This window comes from Haliotis rufescens, unplaced genomic scaffold (genome assembly GCF_023055435.1).
Source record: "Haliotis rufescens isolate VD_foot unplaced genomic scaffold, xgHalRufe1.0.p SCAF_8, whole genome shotgun sequence".
In the NCBI taxonomy this organism is placed as follows: Eukaryota; Metazoa; Mollusca; class Gastropoda; order Lepetellida; family Haliotidae; genus Haliotis; species Haliotis rufescens.
Genome location: NW_025964372.1, coordinates 18,287,394 through 18,313,174, shown reverse-complemented (window position 1 = coordinate 18,313,174; position 25,781 = coordinate 18,287,394). Strand labels below are relative to the sequence as shown.

Here is a 25,781-nt window from a genome sequence, read left to right as displayed (position 1 = left end):
GAATACTTTACATATGTTACATAATGCATCAACATATGTAACTCACAAGGCTCTTCGCGTGCGTTCTGCGTGGCCAAGCTATTGTCTAGCCGCGATCCACTGACCGCACAGGTTCGAATCCCAGATTCACCGTCAGCTTTTAGGACTGTATCATATTTGATGATACGCCCCATTTTAAGGAACATTTTTTAAAATGCTTAATACCCACTCACACCCCTATTATAAATCATCAGTGACTGGTGGTTAAAGCGTTCGACGGCCCCGTTTCGATTCCCAAAATGGTACAAATGAACTTGTTAAGCACATTTCTGGTATCTCCCGTCATGGCAATGCTGGCATGTTGCTAAAACGGCCTAAAAGCCTACTCACTCAAGAGCAGTGTTTGCTTCAAATGGAGCTGGAAAAAGTCAAACAACGACTGCTCTGTAAGGACCGCTTGCTCTATATGTACTAGCAAGTGTGATTACGATTGTAATACCCAGTAATCAGATAATTCCCTCACTGATGAAAGGCCGACAATGTAGCAATCACATAATCCGATTTAATCCGATATCGATGGATATCCAACCCTTGTGTATTTCCGGAGTATTTCCTTGTTTAACACGACAAAAGGCGGAGAGTTTTGCAAACAACTTTATTTCGGATTAATGAAAGATTATCCATATTTACCGTAGTCAGAATAACAAAGCCTAAAATCAATATGTTAAATTTCAAGATTCTTATTTCAACTTTAGTTTGTAATACTTCGTATAATTTTACTGACAAAAGAGATAAAAAATCTAGCCATCATATAGTTTAATCCAGTCTTGATGTCATCGAACCCATTCCGTAATGTGTTCAAATTACAAAAGACGTATTGGTTTTAACACGGATTACTGGAAATTACTTATTGTACCTTTAACCATATTGAATATAACAGAAAAACTACAGCTGATGTTGTATTATTGACATACATTTATTAGGTCTTTATAAAAGTATTTAAAGCATTTCACAATATTTGCAAAATATAATATTTGAGAAATAAAGTTAAAAAGTTTCCAACTGCACATTAGCAGTGTAAAAGAAGATATGTGGATGCTAAATCAGTAAATGTCACAAGGTTTAACAGAGCACATTTTACATCCACTCACAAACTAATTTCGAGAGAATAATTTTTGCGTTTTTAATTTAAAGAAAATGACACGTTTTGGGGACAGTTTGCTTTTATTTTATGCTGGTGATTTTTCTGAAACTTGTATTCTTATCATTATGATCCCAAATTTCAAGGCCACAATAATCCCACTCCGTATTCCGCAATAGGGTTTCCTGTTTCGCTACGATACGGGTTCGTGTTTTCGATCCACACAGACTCGTTGCCCGGGACGACGTTGCATGGAAAGTGACGCCTAAGTAATAAAACACGGCTGTGCTTCAGTACTTATTTACACACCGTGGTCTGTCAGCGATTGTGTCCATCCTCCGCGGTCAGTCTTTTTCAGAAGGATGGCTACTAAAGTTGCTTCTACCACAATGATCGGCCCTGAGTCGTGGAGGAATTCAACTTTGAAAGGTATAAAACTGTCTCAAAACATAGTTCACAAAAGTGATAAAAGTTGTGATATTGGCAGAGCCTTTGATCCACTGCCACACTTGAGAGACACAGTTGTTCAGTTGAGTAATGAAGAAATCAGAAGATATACTAGAGATGTGAGGGCTGTTGTAGCAAAGCTGAGAGAAAGTTTGTTGGAAACAAATGAAGAAATAAAATCGTTAACAAGAGGAAAGGAAGCACTGGAAAAAGCACTTGAACACACAAGGAAAGATCTGAAGTTGAATAAAGACAGTAATGATGTCAGATTGTCAAGACACACAAGAGAAAAGGTGAGAAAAAAAGCATGCAATGAAAAAATGCGGTTTGTATTATTATATTTTTCACCTGGTTAACTTTGTGATTGGCAATACAGAAAAAGGCAATGAAAATGGCAGATCTAGTCCTAGTAGGCTATACTTGCCTCTTTATTCTCAGTTTGTAAAATATAATAAGTTGCTACCCATACCATTGCTTGGCATTATTCATCAACATACAAGGTATATATATTTAAACCATACATCTGTCAAGACAATTTACCAAAAATATTCTTTAAAATACTTAAATCATGTGTCAAATATAATAAATATAATTAACACATTTCAGAGATAAATAGATATAAAGCTTCCATACTTTAAAATAAGATGGGATTCAAGATACCACAAATACAGATGGTAGTATTCCCATGTTTGTAATAGAACAGTCAGCCTTAAATATGTCTTTTTGAATGCAGTTTTTATTGAAAACATGTAGATTGATTAGTTATATTATTCAACTTTTAATTCTGGACCTTTATGTTTCACAATTGATAGACGAGGAACCAGTAATTGTGATTCCCAGTAAACTGTGAATAATGATAATTGTGAGAATGATTATTGTATGTTTCAGATGATAAAAATGTTTCCCTCTTGACAAATAACACTATTATAACACAGGAACAAAATGTTGCTCGTAAACGTTATCAACAGACGAGTTCTATTTGCATTGTGTCTCATAGCTAGGTCCACAACCTATTCTGAAGTCAAAGATCTCAATGTAGGGATCAACTGCAGTAAGAAGATCCAGTGTCAAATTTGTTCATTAACTATTAAGGAACCACCTTGGATAGTAGATACTCATGAAATGAGCTTGAATAATTGATACGACAATCTTGGTTCAGCAAGTGTACATGCCAAGCAAGATAGTGATATGCTGAACATGATGACATCAGCTGCTGAACACAACCTGAACTGTGTATATATACATGTATATATATACATGACCGATGTGATTAATTGACACACATGCAAACAACCCTTCCACCTGCACACAGGTCGTTTGTCATGTTTTGATAAACATCTTTTCTTGAATAGAAATTAATATCAGCCTTGAAAAATATTCCAGTTGGAGATTGACAGATAAGGGCCCAGTTGGCTGAAAGTTGTATAAAAAGGAATTTTAGAAAAAAACACTGGTCAAACAATAATGTCAGTTTTGCTTCTTCAGGCCGCATGGCCACACCCCTCCTTGCTTGTAGTTTTTTAACTTCAATTCAAAATCATTTTGAGGAAAATAATAACACACCCTGTCCTATAAAGTTTCTGTTAAAAATAATATCCAGAATTCTAATGTTTTCATGTTCAAGTTTTTCTACATTTCTTTTATATTCCATGTATTTTACTCATGCATTTTTGCACATTGGCCAAGGAAATTAGAAACATAGGGACCACAGTGCTGCCCTATTTAAAGGTTATTTTTCAGAAACTCCACATTTTGTCAAGGTATATTAAACATATTTAGGTATGTAAAATGATACTATAACAGTTACAAGGGGCGGTCGGGTAGCCTTGCCGTTAAAGCGTTCGCTCATCACACCGAAGACCCGGGTTCGATTCCCGACATGGGTACAATGGGTGAAGCCCATTTCTGGTGTCCCCCACTGTGATATTGCTGGAATATTGCTAAAAGCGGCGTAAAACCATAAGCACTCTCACTCACTCACTATAACAGTACAACAAATTATTTTGATTGAGCTCAAATTTAAGATAAATAAATTTGTGGATATGGAAAGATTTGTTGACTGATGTGCTTCACTTAATTATGTGTGTGTGTCACGAAGGGACTGAGTCATTGTTTCACCATCTTGAGGGCGTCAGTCTGTATCATTAACCATCAGCACAAAGTGTAGTGTCACTACAGGGAAATTTCAAGCTCATTTCTCTCAGCACTGGTTGGTTGGTTTGTTGTTTAATGCAGCACTCAGCAATATTCCAGCTTTATGATGGCGGTCTGTAAATAATCAAGTCTAGACCAGACAATCCAGTGACTGACATCATGAGCATCGATACACGCAATTGGGATCGATGCTATACATCAACCAAGTCAGCGTGCCTGACCTTTTACAGCAAGCATGGGTTGCTGAAGACCTATTCTACCCTGGATCTTCACGGGTCATCTCAGCACTGGACCAAACATTGATAATATATATAATCAACTCGAAAGTAAGCAATGTCTATGCATGAATGAAACTTGTACATGTAAGCTGATCATTATAGGTGAGCGATCAAACACCCGATATTTTCCTGATTTACCAGGTAACAATGGGCAGTTAGGTGTGAAAGAGGAACTTGTGCTAACTGTTGCCTGGATATCACGTGTACAAAATATACTACTCAAAACAAGTTAAAGAACACTACTCACAATTGAAAGGCTGTGTTGCAATACCCACAGCCATGACAGATTAACTATAGTCATATGAAAAATATCGGGTATTCTTTTTATTGAGTTGTGTATATTTGTCACAGAGTGCTACGACAGTGGCAATATTAAACTGATATCTTTTGACCTTTTTCCAGGTTTAATAAATGTTTTAAAATAAAAAATAAAACAATCACATCTCTGATAAAATAAAACTGCATTCCTATAATACCCGGTAGGTTATTTTAGATAATTAATAATTGATACGATTTTCTCAGACCAAGTATTGATATTTAAAGACCCAAAACCTTTGTAAGTTGAATAAAGTAAATATATAAAATAAATATATCAAACATTCTTTTTATGTCATTAGAATCTCCAAGACTGGCCAGATGAGCATGTAAATGTTTGTGTGTCGGAGGCAGTATTACCTTCATGGCAACTACCATTACAGCATTAAATCTTATCATGGCAGTATCTTTAATACTGTATTCAAGTCTTCCACCACGCAGAAGCGCTAACCTGGAGTAAATCGTTAATACATTGTGCCGATGTCTATTGTGTAGGGATTATACAGGGCTTGAGTTACATCATAACATGGCTGGATAAGGGGATATAAGCGGACTACTGGAGCGGTGGGTTGGGGTATTAGATGTCTCCTGTTGCTGTAGTTACCACAGTTAATGCCTCGTTACAGATTGGTTGTCATGCTGATGTTGCATTCACTGATGTTAAAGAGGCTTCATTGTTCTAGATATTTGTAAAGATAAATTGGACAAAGTAAACATTAATATGTGATGATATAAATTTTAGTCAGTAACACTAATTGTTAACAGTTGGATTTTTTTTCTTTCTTTTTGGAATATATAGTTCTGCAGTTCAATGTTTTTAACAAAATTTATTAATTATAGTTAATATCAATTTTTTTTTAAAATACAGTTTACACTTTGAAGATTTTTTTGGTGTTCAATTTGACATTCTTTGAAAGTAGAAAAAATGAAATGTTTATGTGAAACTTTAACAATGGATCAGTGAACACATCAGTAGGGCTATTATTATTCTATTTCTTGGATCACAGACTGGTTTGCCAAAGTCAGAAATCTGTGTAACTTTGATTTTTGAGCCTGAAAAGTTTGCCAAATGTTGGCTTTTAACGGAAGTCTATAAGAGTTGTTTTTGACAAAGTCTGGTCAAACGACCAGGGATTATAGATTCATATCTAAGAATCTGCTAAGACTGATAATTCTTTAATTATGAATATCAAATGTAGCCTTTTTTGAAAAACACTGAGTAATCACAAGCAATTTTGGCGTATTTGCCGTCTTGAGGGGCAAAATCTAAGTGTAAATTCTGATTAGTTTCCTCTCAATTCTTTTACTGAAAATAGGTAATGGGATCTGTGATCCAACACTTGACTAAATAATGTAAGTGTGTTTTTAGAAATGTATCTGAAGTGTCTATGACTTTAGCCACTAGTCTGAACCCAAGTCTTGTCAAATTCTGTTCGGTCTTGTAAACAGAGTTAATAATAGTGAGTGTGATAACACTAAACTATACTAAAAAGATGTCAAGAGCCAAGTATTTGTCACCAACTGTCAAAGGAACATACTCCCCATGTAACATATTAAGTTGAATAGATCCTGGCAGGTGAAGTTATTGTGTATAGGCAGAAGTCAGTAGGGCCACAGTACCACCTCAAGTTTATCACTCCAAGTCAGGTTTCCATTGGTTATAAAACTACCATTTAGTGACATGTGTTCAACTGGAAAAGTAGACACATGCTGTGAACAGTTGTCAGAGACAATCATGAGTTGTGAAGTAAACGCTCTGTATTGAAATGAAATGATGCGTGTTGACCCAACTTTGTTCACGGCAGATATATATTCAAACCACGTTTCACGCAACAACCTGTTATAAGTGTGGCCCCTTGGCTGGTGTCTAAAGCTGCCACACTAGTGATGATGCACTGCTCCTTTAGATAGTGTGGCTTGGCAACTGTGTTAAAAAAAAGAACAGGATATATTTTTTTGAAAAACAGATGTATGATTTATAATTCATTAATCCCATGATGTGCTAGGCCATGTGATTGGAGATCTCACCCCTGGTAGGCAACGTGTATTGATCGACAGAGTTTAGGAAAACAACGGTGGTGGCATCGTTACTGTAATGGTTCTGGTGTCTCACGGCGGCATTATAACTATATTGATTTGTTCATCTCGTGGGAGGGTTGGGATCTCCCAAGAGTCAAGATCTTACCATGCTCACACAAAAAGTCAGACATACTCTGTTACATAATTGATTCTGTTGTGTGGGTGTTCCTATAACAACGGTGGATATTGGGAATCTAATACACACACGTATACAAAGATGGTAAATGTTTAATTATTGTTTGAGATATCCGACTTGTAATTACACATATCATGTTATGTGAAACAGGCTCAGGAATAAAACAGTTAAAGAAATATGATTGATAGATTGTTGACATTGAAAGTTTGCTCATTTTACTGTTTATTTATTTCTATTTTACTTCCCGATTATTTAATTCATCAGCCATGAATAGTAACAACCTTTGGGACCTAATTATGAGGAATAAGACATCTAGTTTAGGTGGAAAGGTATTTGTGCGGTGTGTTGGAAGTGTGAAAACCAACATTGTACTGTTTGTATTAAAGATCAGTAGATACTGATATGTTTAGTCTCCCCACGGTATTACCTAGTTGAGGATAGGGTGACCACCTGCTCTTCTGTGGACAATACATGGACTTGAGTACCACTTTCTCCGACTATACGAGGGGCAGAGATTGTGGTGTGGATGTGTTCCAAATCTCCCGGTATGTACACACTGTCAGGAACTATTGCCACCAGACAGTGGTTGGGAAGGGAGATCGTGGGACGTGCATTCAACTCACTCAGTTATGTGCCAGTGTTTGGTTTTTGTAATGTAGGAATTGCATTCCTGATTAGCAAGTGTAAACACATTGTGACCTGAGGTTGTTGTTATGTTTAAAAGTGTCTGGAACACTAGTTGCCGATTCGCCCCGATTATGTTTCTAGGTTTGTCAGCACCATACCCGTGCTCGTGGGTTTCACCGAAGTGGTAAACCTCTTAGACCTGCATCACTTCGGGCTTTCCTCCCACATTAAGCTGGCACGCCGCGATATTACTGGAATACTGTTAAAGCAGCGTTAAACCCAACTCACTCACTCACTCACTCACTAGTTGTCTTACTGAGTGTGAGAGGAAGTAATTATGATGACTCTATTTCTTCAGTGTTGGTTCAAGGGTCTTAAGTGTGATAGCTGCATGGAAGATCTACTTGTCTCACAGAACATGAACAAGCTACATTGATCATGTGCTAGTCCTACAGAATATTCACTAGTTCCACAGAATATTCACAAGTTCCACAGAATATTTGCTAGTCCCCCAAAACATATAACAGTTGCACTGAATGTGTTCTAGTCTCACAGAACATCTACTAGCTGTACAAAACATGTACTACTTCCACAGAACAGATTACAGTTGCACAGAACATGAATTATGCCACAGAACATCTAGCTTCACTGAACATTTACTAGTCCCATTGAAAATGTGCTAATCCCACAGAACATCTACTATCTGCAAGGAGCATGTTCTAGTCCCAAAGTGCATCTACTAGCTGCACACAGTGCATGTACCAATCTCATTAAAATCGCTAATCTCGCTACCACTAAACAAATACCTTAGGACATCTCATTACAGGTCACGTCAGAACAAACTTTCATCTGACCAATCAGAGCGTTGCTTACCAGATTGGGAAGTGACAGTCAGAATGAGTTTTCTAATCGTGCAACCTCGAAAAATGTAACATGAGGTATTCCAAACGACATTTGCAGGGCTTTACGACTGAATCCATACAATCTAGACCGTCTATTAGCAATTTCAGGATGTTCTTTTGTTTAGTTTTCAAATTTTAATCGAGAATCTGTCAAAATATGTTTCAAAGCGTAGTTGCCAGTTTGAAACTAGTGCCATAAAGGACGAGAAAGCTGCCTTCTGATTGGTTAATGTAGACTTCTTGTTAGTTATTCCTTTGGTCGGTCAAATGAAAGGTTGTTCTGATGTGACCTGTCATGGGATGTCCTCAGATCTTTGTTTTGCAAGAGCGAGAACATGTACTAGTCCCACAGAACATGAACTAGCTACATTAATCTTACGCTAGTCCCACAGAAAATGCACTAGTCCCACAGAAAACTTGTGAGTGTCACAGACCAGTAAGTCCCATACAACATGTACAAATACACACTACATGTATACACCACTGCCACAGAACAGCTAAGCACATCTCCCGGTGAGGGAACGTTGCCATCAGTGTATGCAGGGACATTCCACGACACACTGACCCTCAACAATAGCCTCCCTCCCCTCACCTCGTCAAGGGGGAATGAAGGTTGACAGGTGTACTCCCTACCTGTAATCAGTGACCTTTATTGCTGGGGGTTGTTGGCTGAGACTCCATTCTGGCCATTGTCAAGCGGCCATTCACACCTGTACTGTACTGTAGGCTTTTTAATGCTGAGGGGTCTACTTGATTGAGAAACGAGGTAGAGGTGTTCGTGCTGTTTTAAAATCCGAGGCCTTACATGAGATACATACATGTATGTTGGTATCAGTGAGATAGTGAGTGAACATGGTTTTACACCACTTTTAGCAATATTCCAGCAATATCACAGCAGGGGACACCAGAAATGGGCTTCGAACATTGTACCCATGTGTGGAATCAAACCTAGCCTTCGGTGTGACGAGCGAACGCTTTAACCACCCAGCTACCCGACTGTTCCCGACTGTTCAGTGAGTGAGTTGGGTTTTACACTACTTTGTTGGCATTATTCCAGTTGTAACATGGTGGGGGACACTACAAGTTTCAGACAAAGTTTCATGTAGAGATTAAAACCAGGAACCTGGGCGTGATGAGCCAGCGCTTACCCACTTGGCTACCCCAATGTTCCCCTTGGGAAGGACCGATCAGAAGATATGTATTCTTTGATATTTCTTGTACAGGTGTGACATTATAATTTGTGTAATTGCGTAGCTGTGGGTGAGGGTTTGGTTGGTCAATGTGTAAAAATTGAGAACAAATACATGGTATGCAAATATTTGTTAGTGGGTAGAAATAGAATCTATATTAAAATGCATTTACATTGGAATAAAAAAAAAATAAAAAAATTCTGTGCACTAATTGATCGAGTTACTATTCTCCCTTTTAAGTAGAGGCCGATCTATACCGGAGGACTACAAGTGTATGACACAACTTAACATGTTGAATGTTACATACCCAGGTCGAAACTTGCAGTATGAACATGGTGTTGCCATGGAGACACGCTCCGCTGTGTACAGAACACTGGAAACGCCAGTCTATAAACACTAGCTAGTAGACGATACCCTGTCAGATTTAAAGGTGCCAAGTACATTTATGGAAATCAAAGATGGAGTCAGACAGCATACAATAGATAGGGGTCGAAATTAACAGAAGTACTTGTCTGAGACTGGTAAATTCAGTATGAACCTGTGAACTTCTTGAGAACTACCACTTTTACCATTCCTCAGAATCCTGGCAGCACATAAAAACACAAGCTACAGTTACTCAAGTGCACAGTGTCTTTTATCGTAATTTATATATTTTTTGTGTGTGTTTTTGTTGTTTGATGCCTCTGTGACTTAGCAACATTCCAGCTACATTATGTTAGTCTGTAAAAATTGAGTCTGGACCTGACAATCCAGTGATTGACATCATAAGCATCAATCTACATAATTGGGACACAATGACATAAATCAACCAAGTCAGCGAGACTGACCACCCGATCCCATTTGTCGCCTCTTATGACAATCACAAGTTGCTGAAGACCAATTCTAACCCAGATTTTTACGGGGGAGTGCACAGTTAGTGTAGCTCCATGGGAAATAAATGAGAAAATTTGGTCTTTTGAAAGATTTATGTTCAATATTGATAAATGGCTGCCATAACGGAAACTTAAGGTCAGCCAAGATCAAGTTTACCAATATGCCTTTGCCATTTAATCAATGTGAATTAACCTGTAGAATGCACAGGAAAGCCTTTGCTAGCTTTTCGTAAACATGAAGCCACACGTTGATTAATTCTGTCCATGCAACTCTTACGATAAACCTTCAACACGGAACCAGTGACATGAAATTCAGCTGGAAATATCTTTGAACCCAATCAGTAAAATCAATAACTACATGCTTCCAAGTGACATTGATTGCAGTGGTGACAGCCATTTCATTAAACTGATGAATGTGGTGGTGGTTATGGAACTAATATCAATTCCGCTGCTGTATGACGGTGTGCTTCAATAACGCAGTGGTGCGGTACGTAGGTTCTTTCTAAGAATTCAGTCAGCATTAAGGGATGATTGATTTTACTAACATTTGCCGGAAAGGAAATCATTTGTTTCCCTTCGAGCTGAGTCAGTGTCGTTTTTTAAATGAATTAATAATGCCTTTGAAAAAAGGCATATGGGGGTTGTTTCAAAACTTTTGAAATTATTTTCGTTTAAAATCAAACAGGAATTGTAAATGTTGTAACATGTTATGATGTTACTGTATTCGACGTATTAAGCGCCCGGGGCGCTCTCAAAATTGGAAATATTCGGCTCTTATTAGAATATAATTTTGGTGAGAACAAAAACAGAGTTGAAAAATTGTAAATTTCGTAGTTTATGCTGACAGCCTGACATGGTACAAAAGAAAAGTATGTGTGTATCATACACGACAGATATATTATCCAGAATTTAATTGCCCACAATTAAGGAAGCATATAACACACGAGTGAGTATCATACACGAATCAATTAGTCTTGTGTACATTGATCAATCGGAAGGGGAGCTAATTGGGATTGTTCACTAGCAAATATATTAGCAAATATCGCCATGGGCGCTTATTAGAGCGGGGCGCTTGTTACGTCAAATATGGTAATTGGATTTTAGCTCATTGTAGGCATTTCACATATTTTTTCTTTGGAAGAGGTTGGATCATTGTCTGGATGATATTTCTTGGGATAAAGTTGATAAATTAGTTATGAGAAAACCCCTACACTGTGTGATGTATGGTGAGTGCAAGTGAACTGATGCAGTGAGACGTGTTTTAGGAAATGAGACTGCTGGTAAACAATATTTGAATATACAAGGTAATAAATAACTTGTTCAGGACTCCTATTGGAACTCCCTGATCCAAGGTATAAAACTAAATGTATTGAGTACCGGTTACAAAGGACTTTCTTTGTAGTAGGCATGACATTTTGATATGAACAAACAGTCTGCGACTTTAGCCACTAGTCCAAAGCCCGAGTCCAGTAAAATTCAGTCAGGTCTGGTAAGATCAGTGAATAAAAGTCCGAATGATAACACTTAAATGGACAAAAATGATGCTAAGAGCCAAGTTTGTGGTAATAGTAGTTTAAAATTGCCAATTTAGAATGAAATATTTGACATGTTTGTAAAAAATAATACAAGGTAATGTCAAGATCCAAAATACAGAGTCAGTTGTCTCCCCTTAGCAGGCAACATAAGATTTTTATGCTCATTTCACAAATACCAGAGTGTTCCTTTTTTATTTTCCTTTTAATATTTTTGACTTTTAAAACACAAATTTCACATGTTGCATGATTTTCAGGATAAGTTGGCTTATGTGAAACGGGTGAGTATGTAGCAAGATTACACTAGTGCAGCAGTGTGTAGTCTAGCTGAAGCTGTAGAATCAGGGTAGACATTGTGACTAATTAGTGAGATTAAAAATTAAAAAACCCCGACACATTGGCAGTATATCATCATATCATGACTGGAATAAGCCATGCATTTATGATATGTAAAAAGCTGTCAATGACGGACGTTATAAAAACTGGAATATCACAGGTTTGTATTGAAAACTAGGAGTTGAATCAGAATGGTAGTAGTTCAATGATTACCATAGTGTATAACTGACATGTATTGTACTCCAATGACATAAGTTCCATGAGTTATTGACTCAGACTGCTTTTTAAGCCGTAACCTGCGTATTGAGCTTCTATCTCTGTACTGGTTCCATAGAAACTCACACTTTCTTACATTGTGGAACTCTTCCTTTTCGTGTTAACCTTCTGACATACTTGCTTTGAGATAGTTTAAAAGAATATAAATGAGCAGATTCTTTTACTAGGATTCTTTTGTGTGAGCGACGGAGTGAAGTACATAATCGTCATGTTATGTCATGGTGGGTGATAACACAGCAAGCAGTGTTGAATATTTTATTGTTAGCATGACTTTGTGTAGTGAAAGAAAGATCTCTCAATACAGGCTGTGAATGGTGCTTTGTATGTTAAACTAATATATGTTGCTAATCCAGGCAATCGGGACCGATATGAGGCAAACAGTGGCCATTATTACGAAGTGTAATTAAGTATCGATAAATCTGGCGGGTGAAGGACTGAGATTGTGTGGCAAGTTGTGGACGAGGTTAGCAACACTAATATTGCTGTGTAGTTACGTCGTGAGATTACTTGTGTGATTGGATATTTTAGTTGTTGGAACTCAATCTTGGTTTTCCCAAGGTGATCTGTCAATACCATTTCTTCTTTGTTGTTGTGCTGGATCTGTGAAATCTTTCTGATATGGGAGTTTTTATACACTCTGATTACAACAATGCATGTTAAACTTGTATTAAATAAACATGAATACATGTATCGGCATAGATTGTCGTGGGGATTAAGAATGTGTAATGTGAAATGGTCATGTACTGTAGCTCACCTGCATAACAGTTTATTAATTATTCAGTAGACAGGAATATTATGTGTGATCTTCAGTAGGACAATGCTTGTCGTAAGAGGCAACCAATGGGATCGGGTGGTCAGGCTCACTGACTTGGTTGATGCATGTCATCGTATCCAAATTGTGTGGATTGGTGCTCATGATGGGAATCACTGGATTGTCTGGTCCAGACTCGATTATTTACAGACCGCCATCAAATAGTTGGAATATTGCTGAGTGCGGCAACAAACAAACAAACAAACAATGTCAAGAAAGTATTGGGCAATGTATACTGAACAAAATACGTCAGGGATCATGAATATTTTTGTGGATATTTTATTGTATTAAAGACTGAGCACACTATTTTATAAAAATATCCTCAGAAACTCACATTCTACACAGTTCCAGGCTGATATTACACATACAAGCATAATAAGCTAAAATCAGGTAGCCAGCATCAGTTGTTATTGGTAAAATCTCGCACCAGCTCATTTGGGCATCAAGCCCTTGCCAAAGCTGGACCAGTTAGTGCTGTGGAACAACCTCTGATGTGTTAAAAAGCTATCTTCCTTTATGACTCAGACAGACATACCACTGAACCACCTGTCACAGCTGGTATTTGTGATAATTCAAAACTGTGTGCTGTGAAGTAAAAAATAAGACATCTTTTGTGCAAATAATGGAAAATATATGAACCTACGATTTGAGCCACTAGTCTGAAGCCAGAGTCTTGTTAAATTCTCAGCTGATAATAGTCCATATGATAACACTAAATTCTACTGAAAATTATGCTTAGCGCCATGTTCAGCCTTGTCGAATCAAAAGATTTTGTCACAGACTGTATGAGTGTATTGAGGACAGTCATATTCAAAGTTATTTTTTTGCAGTATATAATTGTGTGATTGGAAATGCATGAAACGTAAGTGTTATCAGACTTAAGTTTTTCATTTGACCATAAAAAGAATATTACTTTTCTCATTCATCCCTAATGCAGTCATATTTGAAGTGACTGAGAAAGCTCTTTTAGTCAGCAGAGAGCACTCTTGTACCTGCTTTATGCTCAATTAAACATTATGGCCTGTGGGTACTTTCCTACAGGGCACTCAGATAATTGACGTACTACCAATCCTCCCTGTACAAGTGCCGATCGGAGGGCGTATTTGTGTTAGTTATGTACAAATATATAGCTTGCTTGTGCGATGTGGCCTCTGACAGGGCAGGCAGCAGTAAATCTAGCATTGATCCAGGCTTGTTTATGGGTTTTCAGTGTGTCGCCAATAATTGGGCACCTCATGCTTGTGTTGCTCTCACCAGACCGGTGTACAGAGAGGACGTCTCGGGGCCTTGTAGGACGTGTCTTCATGTCCTAGTGAAGTCCAGAATAGGACATGGCTAACTCTTAAATACACTGATGGAATATACTAGTGGACACATAGCAACATAGTAGCAGATAGTTGAGTATTGTGTTCAACACACTGCTTTGTGTCAACAAGATATCACAGTTCTTTAAACCTCTGCTGTGGATATATAATAGATATAGCATTTAGACTGTAGTTTTGGGATTTATTTATTTCTACATTTGGTAGTGAAAAGTTTGAACAACCCATGCCTAGATTATTAACCACTAGTAATAGGTTGTTGACAACTCACTATTTAAGTAATTTTCATTGACATATATATTGTTGAGCGTGGTTTTAAGCTACAAACGTGTGTGTGTATGTGTGCGTGCGTCTATATGTGTGTATGCACGTCTATATGTGTGTGTTCGTGTGTATTCATGATTATATGAATTGAAGCAGAAAACAAGAGAAAAAATGTGATGAAAATTCTAAAAAAAAATAACACCCCACCCCACCCCCCAACAAACAAACATACAAAGAAACTAATGAGCATAAGGTAGACACTCTGTGTGTGGACTGTGTGTCATTACCAACATACTGTTGCTTGTTGGTCATGCTATCAACCACTGGTTAACCTGGTCCAGACACCATTATGTGCAGGCAGCCTTAATGTAACTGTTGTATTGTGTATAACAGTGTAAAACAACATTCACTGTCCTGGAGTCCTGCTGTTGATTGCTGGCTACATATTCAAGAAGGGAAACATACATTGCCATATTTCTTGGAAGTGGAATCAAGTCGATGGGTTCCGGTTGGGAATTACCAATCAATACTGCCAGAGTAGGTGTAGTGTAGGAAGGGGGAGTGGTCATCACCTCCATTAGCGGTCATCAGCGGTGTGATGAACGACCTCCTCTCACCGACCGCCACATAATTCATGGCCAACTCTGTGGCAGGTCGACAGCTAACTCACCTAATCACAGGCAGGGGGTATCTAAAACCGATTGCGTGTGCTTGATGATCTCCCAGTGTTATTCCCCATTCTTGGTTACAACCGGGTCAGTGTGACATACAGACAACATGACATACACAATATAACAGATGGTGACATACACAATATAACATACAGTGACATACACAATGTCACATACAGTGACATACACAATGTCACATACAGAGACATACACAATGTAACTGACAGTGACATACACAATATAACAGATGGTGACATACACAATATAACAGACAGTGACATACACAATGTCACATACAGTGATGTACACAATGTCACATACAGTGACATACACAATGTAACTGACAGTGACATACACAATTTAACAGACAGTGACATACAAAATATAACAGACAGTGACATACACAATATAACGTACAGTGACATACACAATATAACACACAGTGACATACAAAATGTCACAGTGATATACACAATGTCACAGACAGTGACATACACAATGTCACAGACAGTGACATACACAATGTAACAGACAGTGACATACACAATGTAACAGACATTATGACACACACAGTATGAAGACAAAGGTGTGCGGAGTGTGACAATGTGTTCTTGTTCCAGCCTCACGATGGTGCTGATGACCTGCTGAACGGCGAGAGGGCTCACCTGCTGAACAACAAGAAGACGCTGGAGGCTCAACTCAAGTCTGTGCAGGAACAGCTCCAGGTCAGTCTTGTCGAGGACCAGTTGGTGGCAGGATAGTCTTCGTAGTCGAGTCGCTTCCATGGTTAGGACCCTTGAAGATCTGGGTTAGAATTGCTCTTTAGCAACCAATGCTTGTCATAAGAGGCTACTAATGGGATCGGTGGTCAGGCTCACTGATTGGTTGATTGGTTGATTGGTTGATTGGTTTGATTTCATTGTATCCCAGATTATTTAGATCAATGTTCATGATTTCAATCACTGGATTGTCTGGTCCATACTCAATTTAATTACAGACCACTGTCATATAGCTGGAATATTGCTGAGTGTGGCATTAAACAAGAAACAAACAGAAGTGAGATATATTTCTAAATTAGAAAAAGGACAACAAGGTTGAAAATCGAATGCTGCATCCTATCATTAATCCTGCCATTGAGTTTGTGTGTTTATTGATTCAAGATTCAAGTTTGTTTTGCCCTGATTTGTGATGTTCTGGGCGAGGGATTGCGAGACAAAAGATCGTAACAGTTTCATGACTTGTAAATATATGATAAAGGAACTAGATTTACAGATTGTGTGTGTGCAGATAGAGCTGACCAGTTTAGAACATTCAGTTGTGTGTGTTGAGATTATTTACAAAAAGTAAATTAAATAGTCATTTCAAATTAGCAACCTGTGACCATTCACTCTATGCATTAATTGTGTGTAAGTGAGTGAACTGGTTCAATGCGGCTTTGTACAGTATTACAGTTATATCACAGCGTGTGAGCTTAATGTGGGTGCAAAGTCCCGAAGTGATGCAGGTCTTAGACATTTACCACTTTGATGAAACCCACGAGCATTGATATAATGCTGACAAACCTAGAAACATGAAATAATCATGTCGACCGGAGATGCCTATTTGATGTTTGCTATGTTAATGTGGTGTCAAGTTTCTTCATTCTTGCTCCAGATTTTGGACAAGGCCCGGAAGCACCTGTTTGCCACACTGCAGGAGCGTTCCCGTGTGCTGGATTTTCTGTGCCACGCACTATCGTTTAACAACGCCAACTCCAATCAAGATAGTCGCACCAAGAGCTCCACAGAGGGTCGGTTGTCTCGTCTGGACACTACTCGTCTTGGAGCCAGTCAAGCTGATCCCATCGGACCATACACGCCCGATGCCGACATTGCCCTCGCTGATGCTTTGGAAGCCCGATGTCGGTCAGGCTACCTCCGGCAGGAACTCCGGGAGACCATTGACAGAGTGGAGAGGCTACAGAAAGCAGCTCACAAGTCCGTCAACGATGGTCTCACTCAGAAAGTTGCTGAGACAGTAACGCTCAAGGTAGTTCATCTATATATGTTCTTGATTTCTGACTAAAACTAATGCTTGTTGTAAAGTATAATTTGGGTTGGTCCCGGGTGGGGATTATGAAACACGATGAGTGCCAAGGAACTATAGGGTGGTTTAGCAGGTAACTGAAACATGATTGGTCTCAGTGGGGATTATGAAACACGATGAGTGCCAAGGAACTATAGGGTGGTTTAGCAGGTAACTGAAACATGATTGGTCTCAGTGGGGATTATGAAACACGATGAGTGCCAAGGAACTATAGAGTGGTTTAGCAGGTAACTGAAACATGATTGGTCTCAGTGGGGATTATGAAACACGATGAGTGCCAAGGAACTATAGAGTGGTTTAGCAGGTAACTGAAACATGATTGGTCTCAGTGGGGATTATGAAACACGATGAGTGCCAAGGAACTATAGAGTGGTTTAGCAGGTAACTGAAACATGATTGGTCTCAGTGGGGATTATGAAACACGATGAGTGCCAAGGAACTATAGAGTGGTTTAGCAGGTAACTGAAACATGATTGGTCTCAGTGGGGATTATGAAACACGATGAGTGCCAAGGAACTATAGAGTGGTTTAGCAGGTAACTGAAACATGATTGGTCTCAGTGGGGATTATGAAACACGATGAGTGCCAAGGAACTATAGAGTGGTTTAGCAGGTAACTGAAACATGATTGGTCTCAGTGGGGATTATGAAACACGATGAGTGCCAAGGAACTATAGAGTGGTTTAGCAGGTAACTGAAACATGATTGGTCTCAGTGGGGATTATGAAACACGATGAGTGCCAAGGAACTTTAGAGTGGTTTAGCAGGTAACTGAAACATGATTGGTCTCAGTGGGGATTATGAAACACGATGAGTGCCAAGGAACTATAGAGTGGTTTAGCAGGTAACTGAAACATGATTGGTCTCAGTGGGGATTATGAAACACGATGAGTGCCAAGGAACTATAGAGTGGTTTAGCAGGTAACTAAAACATGATTGGTCTCAGTGGGGATTATGAAACACGATGAGTGCCAAGGAACTATAGAGTGGTTTAGCAGGTAACTAAAACATGATTGGTCTCAGTGGGGATTATGAAACACGATGAGTGCCAAGGAACTATAGTGTGGTTTAATAGGTAACTAAAACATGATTGGCCCCCAGATTGTGAGTCAGATGAATTCCAAATACCTTATTCGCCCAGGAGGCTCTTATTAGAATATTATTTGGGTGAAAAAAACAGAGTTGAAAGATAGATTTCGTGGTTTATGCTGACAGCCTGAAATGTTAATGTACGACAGATATATTTTTCCCGAATATAATTGCCGTTAATTAAGGGTGCATATAACACACGAGTGCGCATTATACGCGAATAAATAAGTCTTGTGTACATTGATCAATCGGAAGGGGTGCTAATTGGGATTGTTCACTAGCCAGTATATTAGCAAAAATTGCCATGGGCACTTATAAGGGGGGGGCGCTTATTACGTCAAATATGGTAAGCTGAGCTTGTTGTGAAGGGAAACTAACATTGGGAAAGGAAGTCCACCAGCAGTGTTAGTGTTACATTCCTTGTAACTGTTGCTGATACAAGCAATTTCACTGACATTCATATCAAAACATGGAACATGTTGATTGATCTGACAATAATTGAATGATGTTTGCAGCAACACCTGGGGGTGGGCCTGGGGGAGAACCGCCACGCCATCCATCGAGCACAGCGCTGGTATGACTCTACAGAACGAGCCCGAGGAAACGCTCTGGTAAGTTGTCAACTGTTGGACCTGTGAAAATCTGGGGTAGAGTAGGTCTTCAGCAACCCATGCTTGTTGTAAAAGGCGACCATGCTTGTCGTAAGAGGCGACTAACAGGATCAGGTGGTCATACTTTGGTAATAAACATGGTGCCAACAAGTTATTAATGTACAGAGATATTTCAATTAGCTGTGCAGTTTTGTCCAAGTTGACTTAGTGCTGTGACATCTAAATGGTAACGGGCAGTGGGGGAGCCTAGTGGTTAAAGCGTCAGCTCATCATGATGAAGACCCTGGTTCAATTCCCCACATTGGTGTGCAGCCCATTTATGGTGTTTCCCGCTGTGATGTTGCTGGTCTGTTGCTAAAATATGGTTTTAAACCACACTCGCATGGCCATCAAGTGTGAGGTATGACATTTATGAGATATGCATTACATCAGGCTTTCCTCCCACATTTAGCTGACATGCTGTAAAATAACTATAATAATGTTGAGACAAGTGAACTCACTCGTGCTGTGTATTGCTGCAGATGGTTCTGATTGAAGGTTGAGATATTCTATTGAGGAGATGGATTACAAACAATATTTTACAAATGTTGTCTTTATTCAGGGTCCTGTGATGAGTGCTGACATGACAACAAGGGAACGTCTCGATCGACCTCTGGTGCGAGTGTTCCAGCGTCACCCTGGTACACAGCTACCAGAAGCTCAACACATGATCAGGGTAGGTGGGGTAGATTGTCAGATACACTGGTACACAACACATGATCAGGATAGGTGGAGTAGATCGTCAGATACCCTGGTACACAACAGATGATCAGGGTAGGTGGGGTAGATTGTCAGATACACTGGTACACAACAGATGATCAGGGTAGGTGGGGTAGATTGTCAGATACCCTGGCACACAACAGATGATCAGGGTAGATGGGGTAGATTGTCAGATACCCTGGTACACAACACATGATCAGGGTAGGTGGGGTAGATTGTCAGATACCCTGGCACACAACAGATGATCAGGGTAGGTGGGGTAGATTGTCAGATACCCTGGTACACAACAGATGATTAGGGTAGGTGGGGTAGATTGTCAGATACACTGGTACACAACAGATGATCAGGGTAGGTGGGGTAGATTGTCAGATACCCTGGCACACAACAGATGATCAGGGTAGATGGGGTAGATTGTCAGATACCCTGGTACACAACACATGATCAGGGTAGGTGGGGTAGATTGTCAGATACCCTGGCACACAACAGATGATCAGGATAGGTGGGGTAGATTGTCAGATACCCTGGTACACAACAGATGATCAGGGTAGGTGGGGTAGATTGTCAGATACACTGGTACACAACAGATGATCAGGGTAGATGGGGTAGATTGTCAGATACCCTGGTACACAACACATGATCAGGGTAGGTGGGGTAGATTGTCAGATACCCTGGCACACAACAGGTGATCAGGATAGGTGGGGTAGATTGTCAGATACCCTGGTACACAACACATGATCAGGGTAGGTGGGGTAGATTGTCAGATACACTGGTACACAACAGATGATCAGGGTAGATGTGGTAGATTGTCAGATACACTGGTACACAACAGATGATCAGGGTAGATGGGGTAGATTGTCAGATACCCTTGCACACAACAGATGATCAGGGTAGGTGGGGTAGATTGTCAGATACCCTGGCACACAACAGATGATCAGGGTAGGTGGGGTAGATTGTCAGATACCCTGGCACACAACAGATGATCAGGGTAGGTGGGGTAGATTGTCAGATACCCTGGCACACAACAGATGATCAGGGTAGGTGGGGTAGATTGTCAGATACACTGGTACACAACACATGATCAGGGTAGGTGGGGTAGATTGTCAGATACCCTGGCACACAACAGATGATCAGGGTAGGTGGGGTAGATTGTTAGATACCCTGGCACACAACAGATGATCAGGGTAGGTGGGGTAGATTGTCAGATACCCTGGCACACAACAGATGATCAGGGTAGGTGGGGTAGATTGTCAGATACCCTGGCACACAACAGATGATCAGGGTAGGTGGGGTAGATTGTCAGATACCCTGGTACACAACACATGATCAGGGTAGGTGGGGTAGATTGTCAGATACACTGGCACACAACAGATGATCAGGGTAGGTGGGGTAGATTGTCAGATACACTGGTACACAACACATGATCAGGGTAGATGGGGTAGATTGTCAGATACCCTGGCACACAACAGATGATCAGGGTAGGTGGGGTAGATTGTTAGATACCCTGGCACACAACAGATGATCAGGGTAGGTGGGGTAGATTGTCAGATACCCTGGCACACAACAGATGATCAGGGTAGGTGGGGTAGATTGTCAGATACCCTGGCACACAACAGATGATCAGGGTAGGTGGGGTAGATTGTCAGATACCCTGGTACACAACACATGATCAGGGTAGGTGGGGTAGATTGTCAGATACACTGGCACACAACAGATGATCAGGGTAGGTGGGGTAGATTGTCAGATACACTGGTACACAACACATGATCAGGGTAGGTGGGGTAGATTGTCAGATACCCTGGCACACAACAGATGATCAGGGTAGGTGGGGTAGATTGTCAGATACCCTGGCACACAACAGATGATCAGGGTAGGTGGGGTAGATTGTCAGATACCCTGGTACACAACACATGATCAGGGTAGGTGGGGTAGATTGTCAGATACACTGGCACACAACAGATGATCAGGGTAGGTGGGGTAGATTGTCAGATACACTGGTACACAACACATGATCAGGGTAGGTGGGGTAGATTGTCAGATACCCTGGCACACAACAGATGATCAGGGTAGGTGGGGTAGATTGTCAGATACCCTGGCACACAACAGATGATCAGGTTAGGTGGGGTAGATTGTCAGATGCCCTGGCACACAACAGATGATCAGGTAGGTGGGGTAGATTGTCAGATACCCTGGCACACAACACATGATCAGGGTAGGTGGGGTAGATTGTCAGATACACTGGTACACAACACATGATCAGGGTAGGTGGGGTAGATTGTCAGATACCCTGGCACACAACACATGATCAGGGTAGGTGGGGTAGATTGTCAGATACCCTGGCACAAAACAGATGATCAGGTAGGTGGGGTAGATTGTCAGATACCCTGGCACACAACAGATGATCAGGGTAGGTGGGGTAGATTGTCAGATACACTGGTACACAACACATGATCAGGGTAGGTGGGGTAGATTGTCAGAAACCCTGGCACACAACACATGATCAGGGTAGGTGGGGTAGATTGTCAGATACCCTGGTACACTACAGATGATCAGGGTAGGTAGGGTAGATTGTCAGATACCCTGGTACAAAACACATGATCAGGATAGGTGGGGTAGATTGTCAGATACCCTGGTACACTACAGATGATCAGGGTAGGTAGGGTAGATTGTCAGATACCCTGGTACACAACAGACGATCAGGGTAGGTGGGGTAGATTGTCAGATGACATACCCATATATACCTTCATTCATTGTGATAGATATAACATCTCTGTCTATGGTGAATATTGCTGTACCTCTTGAGAAATGTAGATGCAAATGAAAATACTCAACATTGATATTTTGTATAAATATTTCCACAATTGTTGTCAGGGCGGAGACGGTCTGCTCCAGTCTCTCACTGCCACAAGTCGGAACATTGGCCTGCTGCGTCTCTCCCACCTCAAGCTCCGTGATGACATCCGCAGCAAGAGCGCAGCCGCTGATATCGACAGCAGCATCATGCGCATGAGGCGTCGTCGAGGGGATCATCGCTGGACCCTTGGGTCTGCCTTTTAAGGGCAAATGATACGGAACAGGGGTTCAAATAGAAAAATAAATACCACAGTATTATTTTCACCATATTATATCAATACTACAGAATGCACAACAGCAACTGCACCTATTGCTGTCAGTATTATAAAGTATTCATCGGGCATAAGTATTCACTGCTGAAAGTATTAAGAACATTGCTGTTTTGACAATAACTGTTCAAAGGGGGGTAACTCTTGAACGGTAACTGTTTCCTTTGAATGTATAATTTTTTGTGTTTCTTGTTGAATGGAAATATTTTTGATACAAACAGTTCAAAAGACATTTTATCTAAACTGTACATTATTTATTTTGCTTATCAAACAACAACATTTTCCAGCTTGTGCGTAGTTTCAAAATTGAAACGGATTGTAATGATTATCAGTATTTCTATATTAATGTGTATTATGCTCATCACATATTTGTACAGTCTAGGTTTTGTGTTATATGATATAGCAGATGTCTTTCAATTGGTGTGAGAGTGTTTTAAGCAGTATTAGAATATAAAATTGTAAATAATTTTCATGTGAATATATTGTGTACATCTCTACAGGTTTTTCTAAAGGTTTCCAACTATACATCTAGATCCTGCTATGTGGTTATCTGTTGATTTCATTGTTTGTTGTCTGTTCTCGGTATTTCGTTATCAAAGCTTTATTTCAGCTAAGACCATCATGAAACAAATAAGAGCAAGAACAGTTTTAGCAACTTTTCCGTTATTTTTTTAACATTGAGAAACTTTTATGTTGAGTTCTGAACCTGTGTTTAGGATTTCACACAAGCAAGGTTCCATCAGTCATGATAGTTTGTTGTCAATTCTGATTAATGTTTATATACCATAAACGTTGAGAATTGAAAGATATTGAATTGTCAGAGTTAATAAGCTCATAACGGAAAGAAAAATTACCCTTCATTATGTCAGTGTTTGATTCATGCAACTTCACTTGCTGATTTGTGCAAATCTTCTCCTATCAGTTTCAAATAATTCCTTTTGGGATTTCAGAAGTTGATCGTTACTCATTGATTTGTGTTCAAGAGGTAACAGTTTCGTGAGGGAGAAGATTTACATATGACACTACCAAAAGCTATTGTCCCAATTGTAATGCGATAACTTTTGATTCAGTTGGTTTTAAAACCTGGAGTTGTGTTATAGAATGTTATATCAGTATTTGATTTGACCTGTGATATTGTTACAGTTTTATACATACATTAACTGGAATGCAGTGTTTGCCTGTGGAAATATTTACGTGTACCAACATACCCAGTTACAGTGGATACCGATGTTCAAATTGAGCTACCTTTGTACTACATGGTTAGACGTTCATTAGAGACATTTAAATGCTGCTCAGTTCAGGTCTTAAATAAAGACTCTTAAAATTGTATCCTTGTTGACTGTTTTCTGTGTGTTTCATACAAGAATCTTTCACCTCCTGAATGTGGGATTCTGGGGTAACATAGATCCTAGTACCTCTTGCTTTTCCCCTGGGGATTCACAGGCAGAAGAGATCCCCAGTAGCTCATGCTTGGATTCAAAGGCAGAATAGATCCCCAGTAGCTCATGCTTGGATTCACAGGCAGAATAGATCCTCAAGCATGGAGCATCTGCTGGAGAGAGGAAGGTCAGGGTCTGATCCCCGGCCACCTAATACCAAATGATGTTAAAAGATGGTACTCCTTGTTACCCTTCCTGGAGCTCAGTATTAACAATGATTACTTTTTTGTTTGTTTGTTTGTTGTTAAACGCCGCACTCAGCAATATTCCAGCTATATGACGGCGGTCTGTAAATAATCGAGTCTGGACCAGACAATCCAGTGATTAATATCATGAGCATAGATCCACGCAATTGGGATCGATGACATGCATCAACCAAGTCAGCGAGCCTGACTACCCGATCCTGTTAGTCGCCTTTTACGGCATGCATGGGTTGCTGAAGACCTATTCTACCCCGGAATCTTCATGGGTCTAACAATGATTACTAGTGGCATGTTAAGGAATTTAAGATATGTATTGTCAGCAGTGTGCAACAGTTCTAACCAGTGTTAAATAAACTACTATTGTTGCTACTGAAGTTATGGTTACTATGAGCTGGTCCCTGTTGACATGGAAGGGAAACTTCTCAACCTGGCCCCATCAGCCAGGTGGCCAAAGGGAGACAACTTCGCTCTTCAAGATATTTCAAACCTTGATCAGTCCTCAATGCAATCTTAGAGCTTGACCATAAGATTTATATGATGAGAATGTGGAGCCTTTATCTCTAGGTGTATCACTCCTGTTTTGCATTTCAATGATGTTGTTATAACCCTGTATTAACTATTTGAACTCCTATTTGGTCGTCTGTGGATCAGCAGCCATCCTTTTGTCTTTGATTTAAACATCACTTGGTTATTATTTGCTGTATGGCGTTTTGTTCTCTTTGTGCGCTTAATTACCAGTATGTATTCACATCTCACTACCCTGGTGACACAAGTAATGCAGTCAGGGTACGATCCTGACCCACAACTAAATCATCAGGTATCCGACCATCAATTCCATTTATCTGCCTAAAAAATGTATGAAAGAATAGGTTGCTGGATATGCATTCTAACCAGGATTAAGTGTAGAGGAGTAATTATAACATTAGAAGTATTATTAAATAAATAAGTGTTCTATATTTTGACAGCAGTTATTCCACTTCCATCCTTCAACACCTGCAGACACTGACACAGCGTTGTGATAATATGATGGGTATCTTAGTCTTTGGGGGTTAATGCTGCTTGGGAACATTGGGTCAAAGTGGTGCAGGTCATAAACAAACATGGGGGTGGCATATGGAAAGATCAGGCAAGCTGGTAGATCCAGG

The 25,781-nt window shown here is 39.9% G+C and overlaps 1 protein-coding gene across 1 annotated transcript; it reads left to right on the top strand.

The window, feature by feature from the left end:
• The first annotated feature begins 1,336 nt into the window (after nt 1-1,336).
• Nucleotides 1,337-24,321, top strand: LOC124142462 (coiled-coil domain-containing protein 105-like). The gene is made up of 6 exons (XM_046510937.2): nt 1,337-1,860; nt 15,953-16,057; nt 16,986-17,360; nt 19,021-19,116; nt 19,718-19,831; nt 22,744-24,321. Exons 1-6 carry the CDS (start codon nt 1,483-1,485, stop codon nt 22,927-22,929), a joined length of 1,254 nt encoding a protein of 417 aa, XP_046366893.1. The 5' UTR covers nt 1,337-1,482; the 3' UTR covers nt 22,930-24,321.
• Nucleotides 24,322-25,781: the final 1,460 nt, after the last annotated feature.

Coding starts and splice junctions, on each gene's coding strand:
- LOC124142462 (XM_046510937.2), top strand. CDS start 1,483: ATGGCTACTAAAGTTGCTTCTACCACAATGATCGGCCCTGAGTCGTGG. Junction 1,861..15,952: donor CAAGACACACAAGAGAAAAG/GTGAGAAAAAAA, acceptor TTCTTGTTCCAG/CCTCACGATGGTGCTGATGA. Junction 19,832..22,743: donor AAGCTCAACACATGATCAGG/GTAGGTGGGGTA, acceptor AATTGTTGTCAG/GGCGGAGACGGTCTGCTCCA.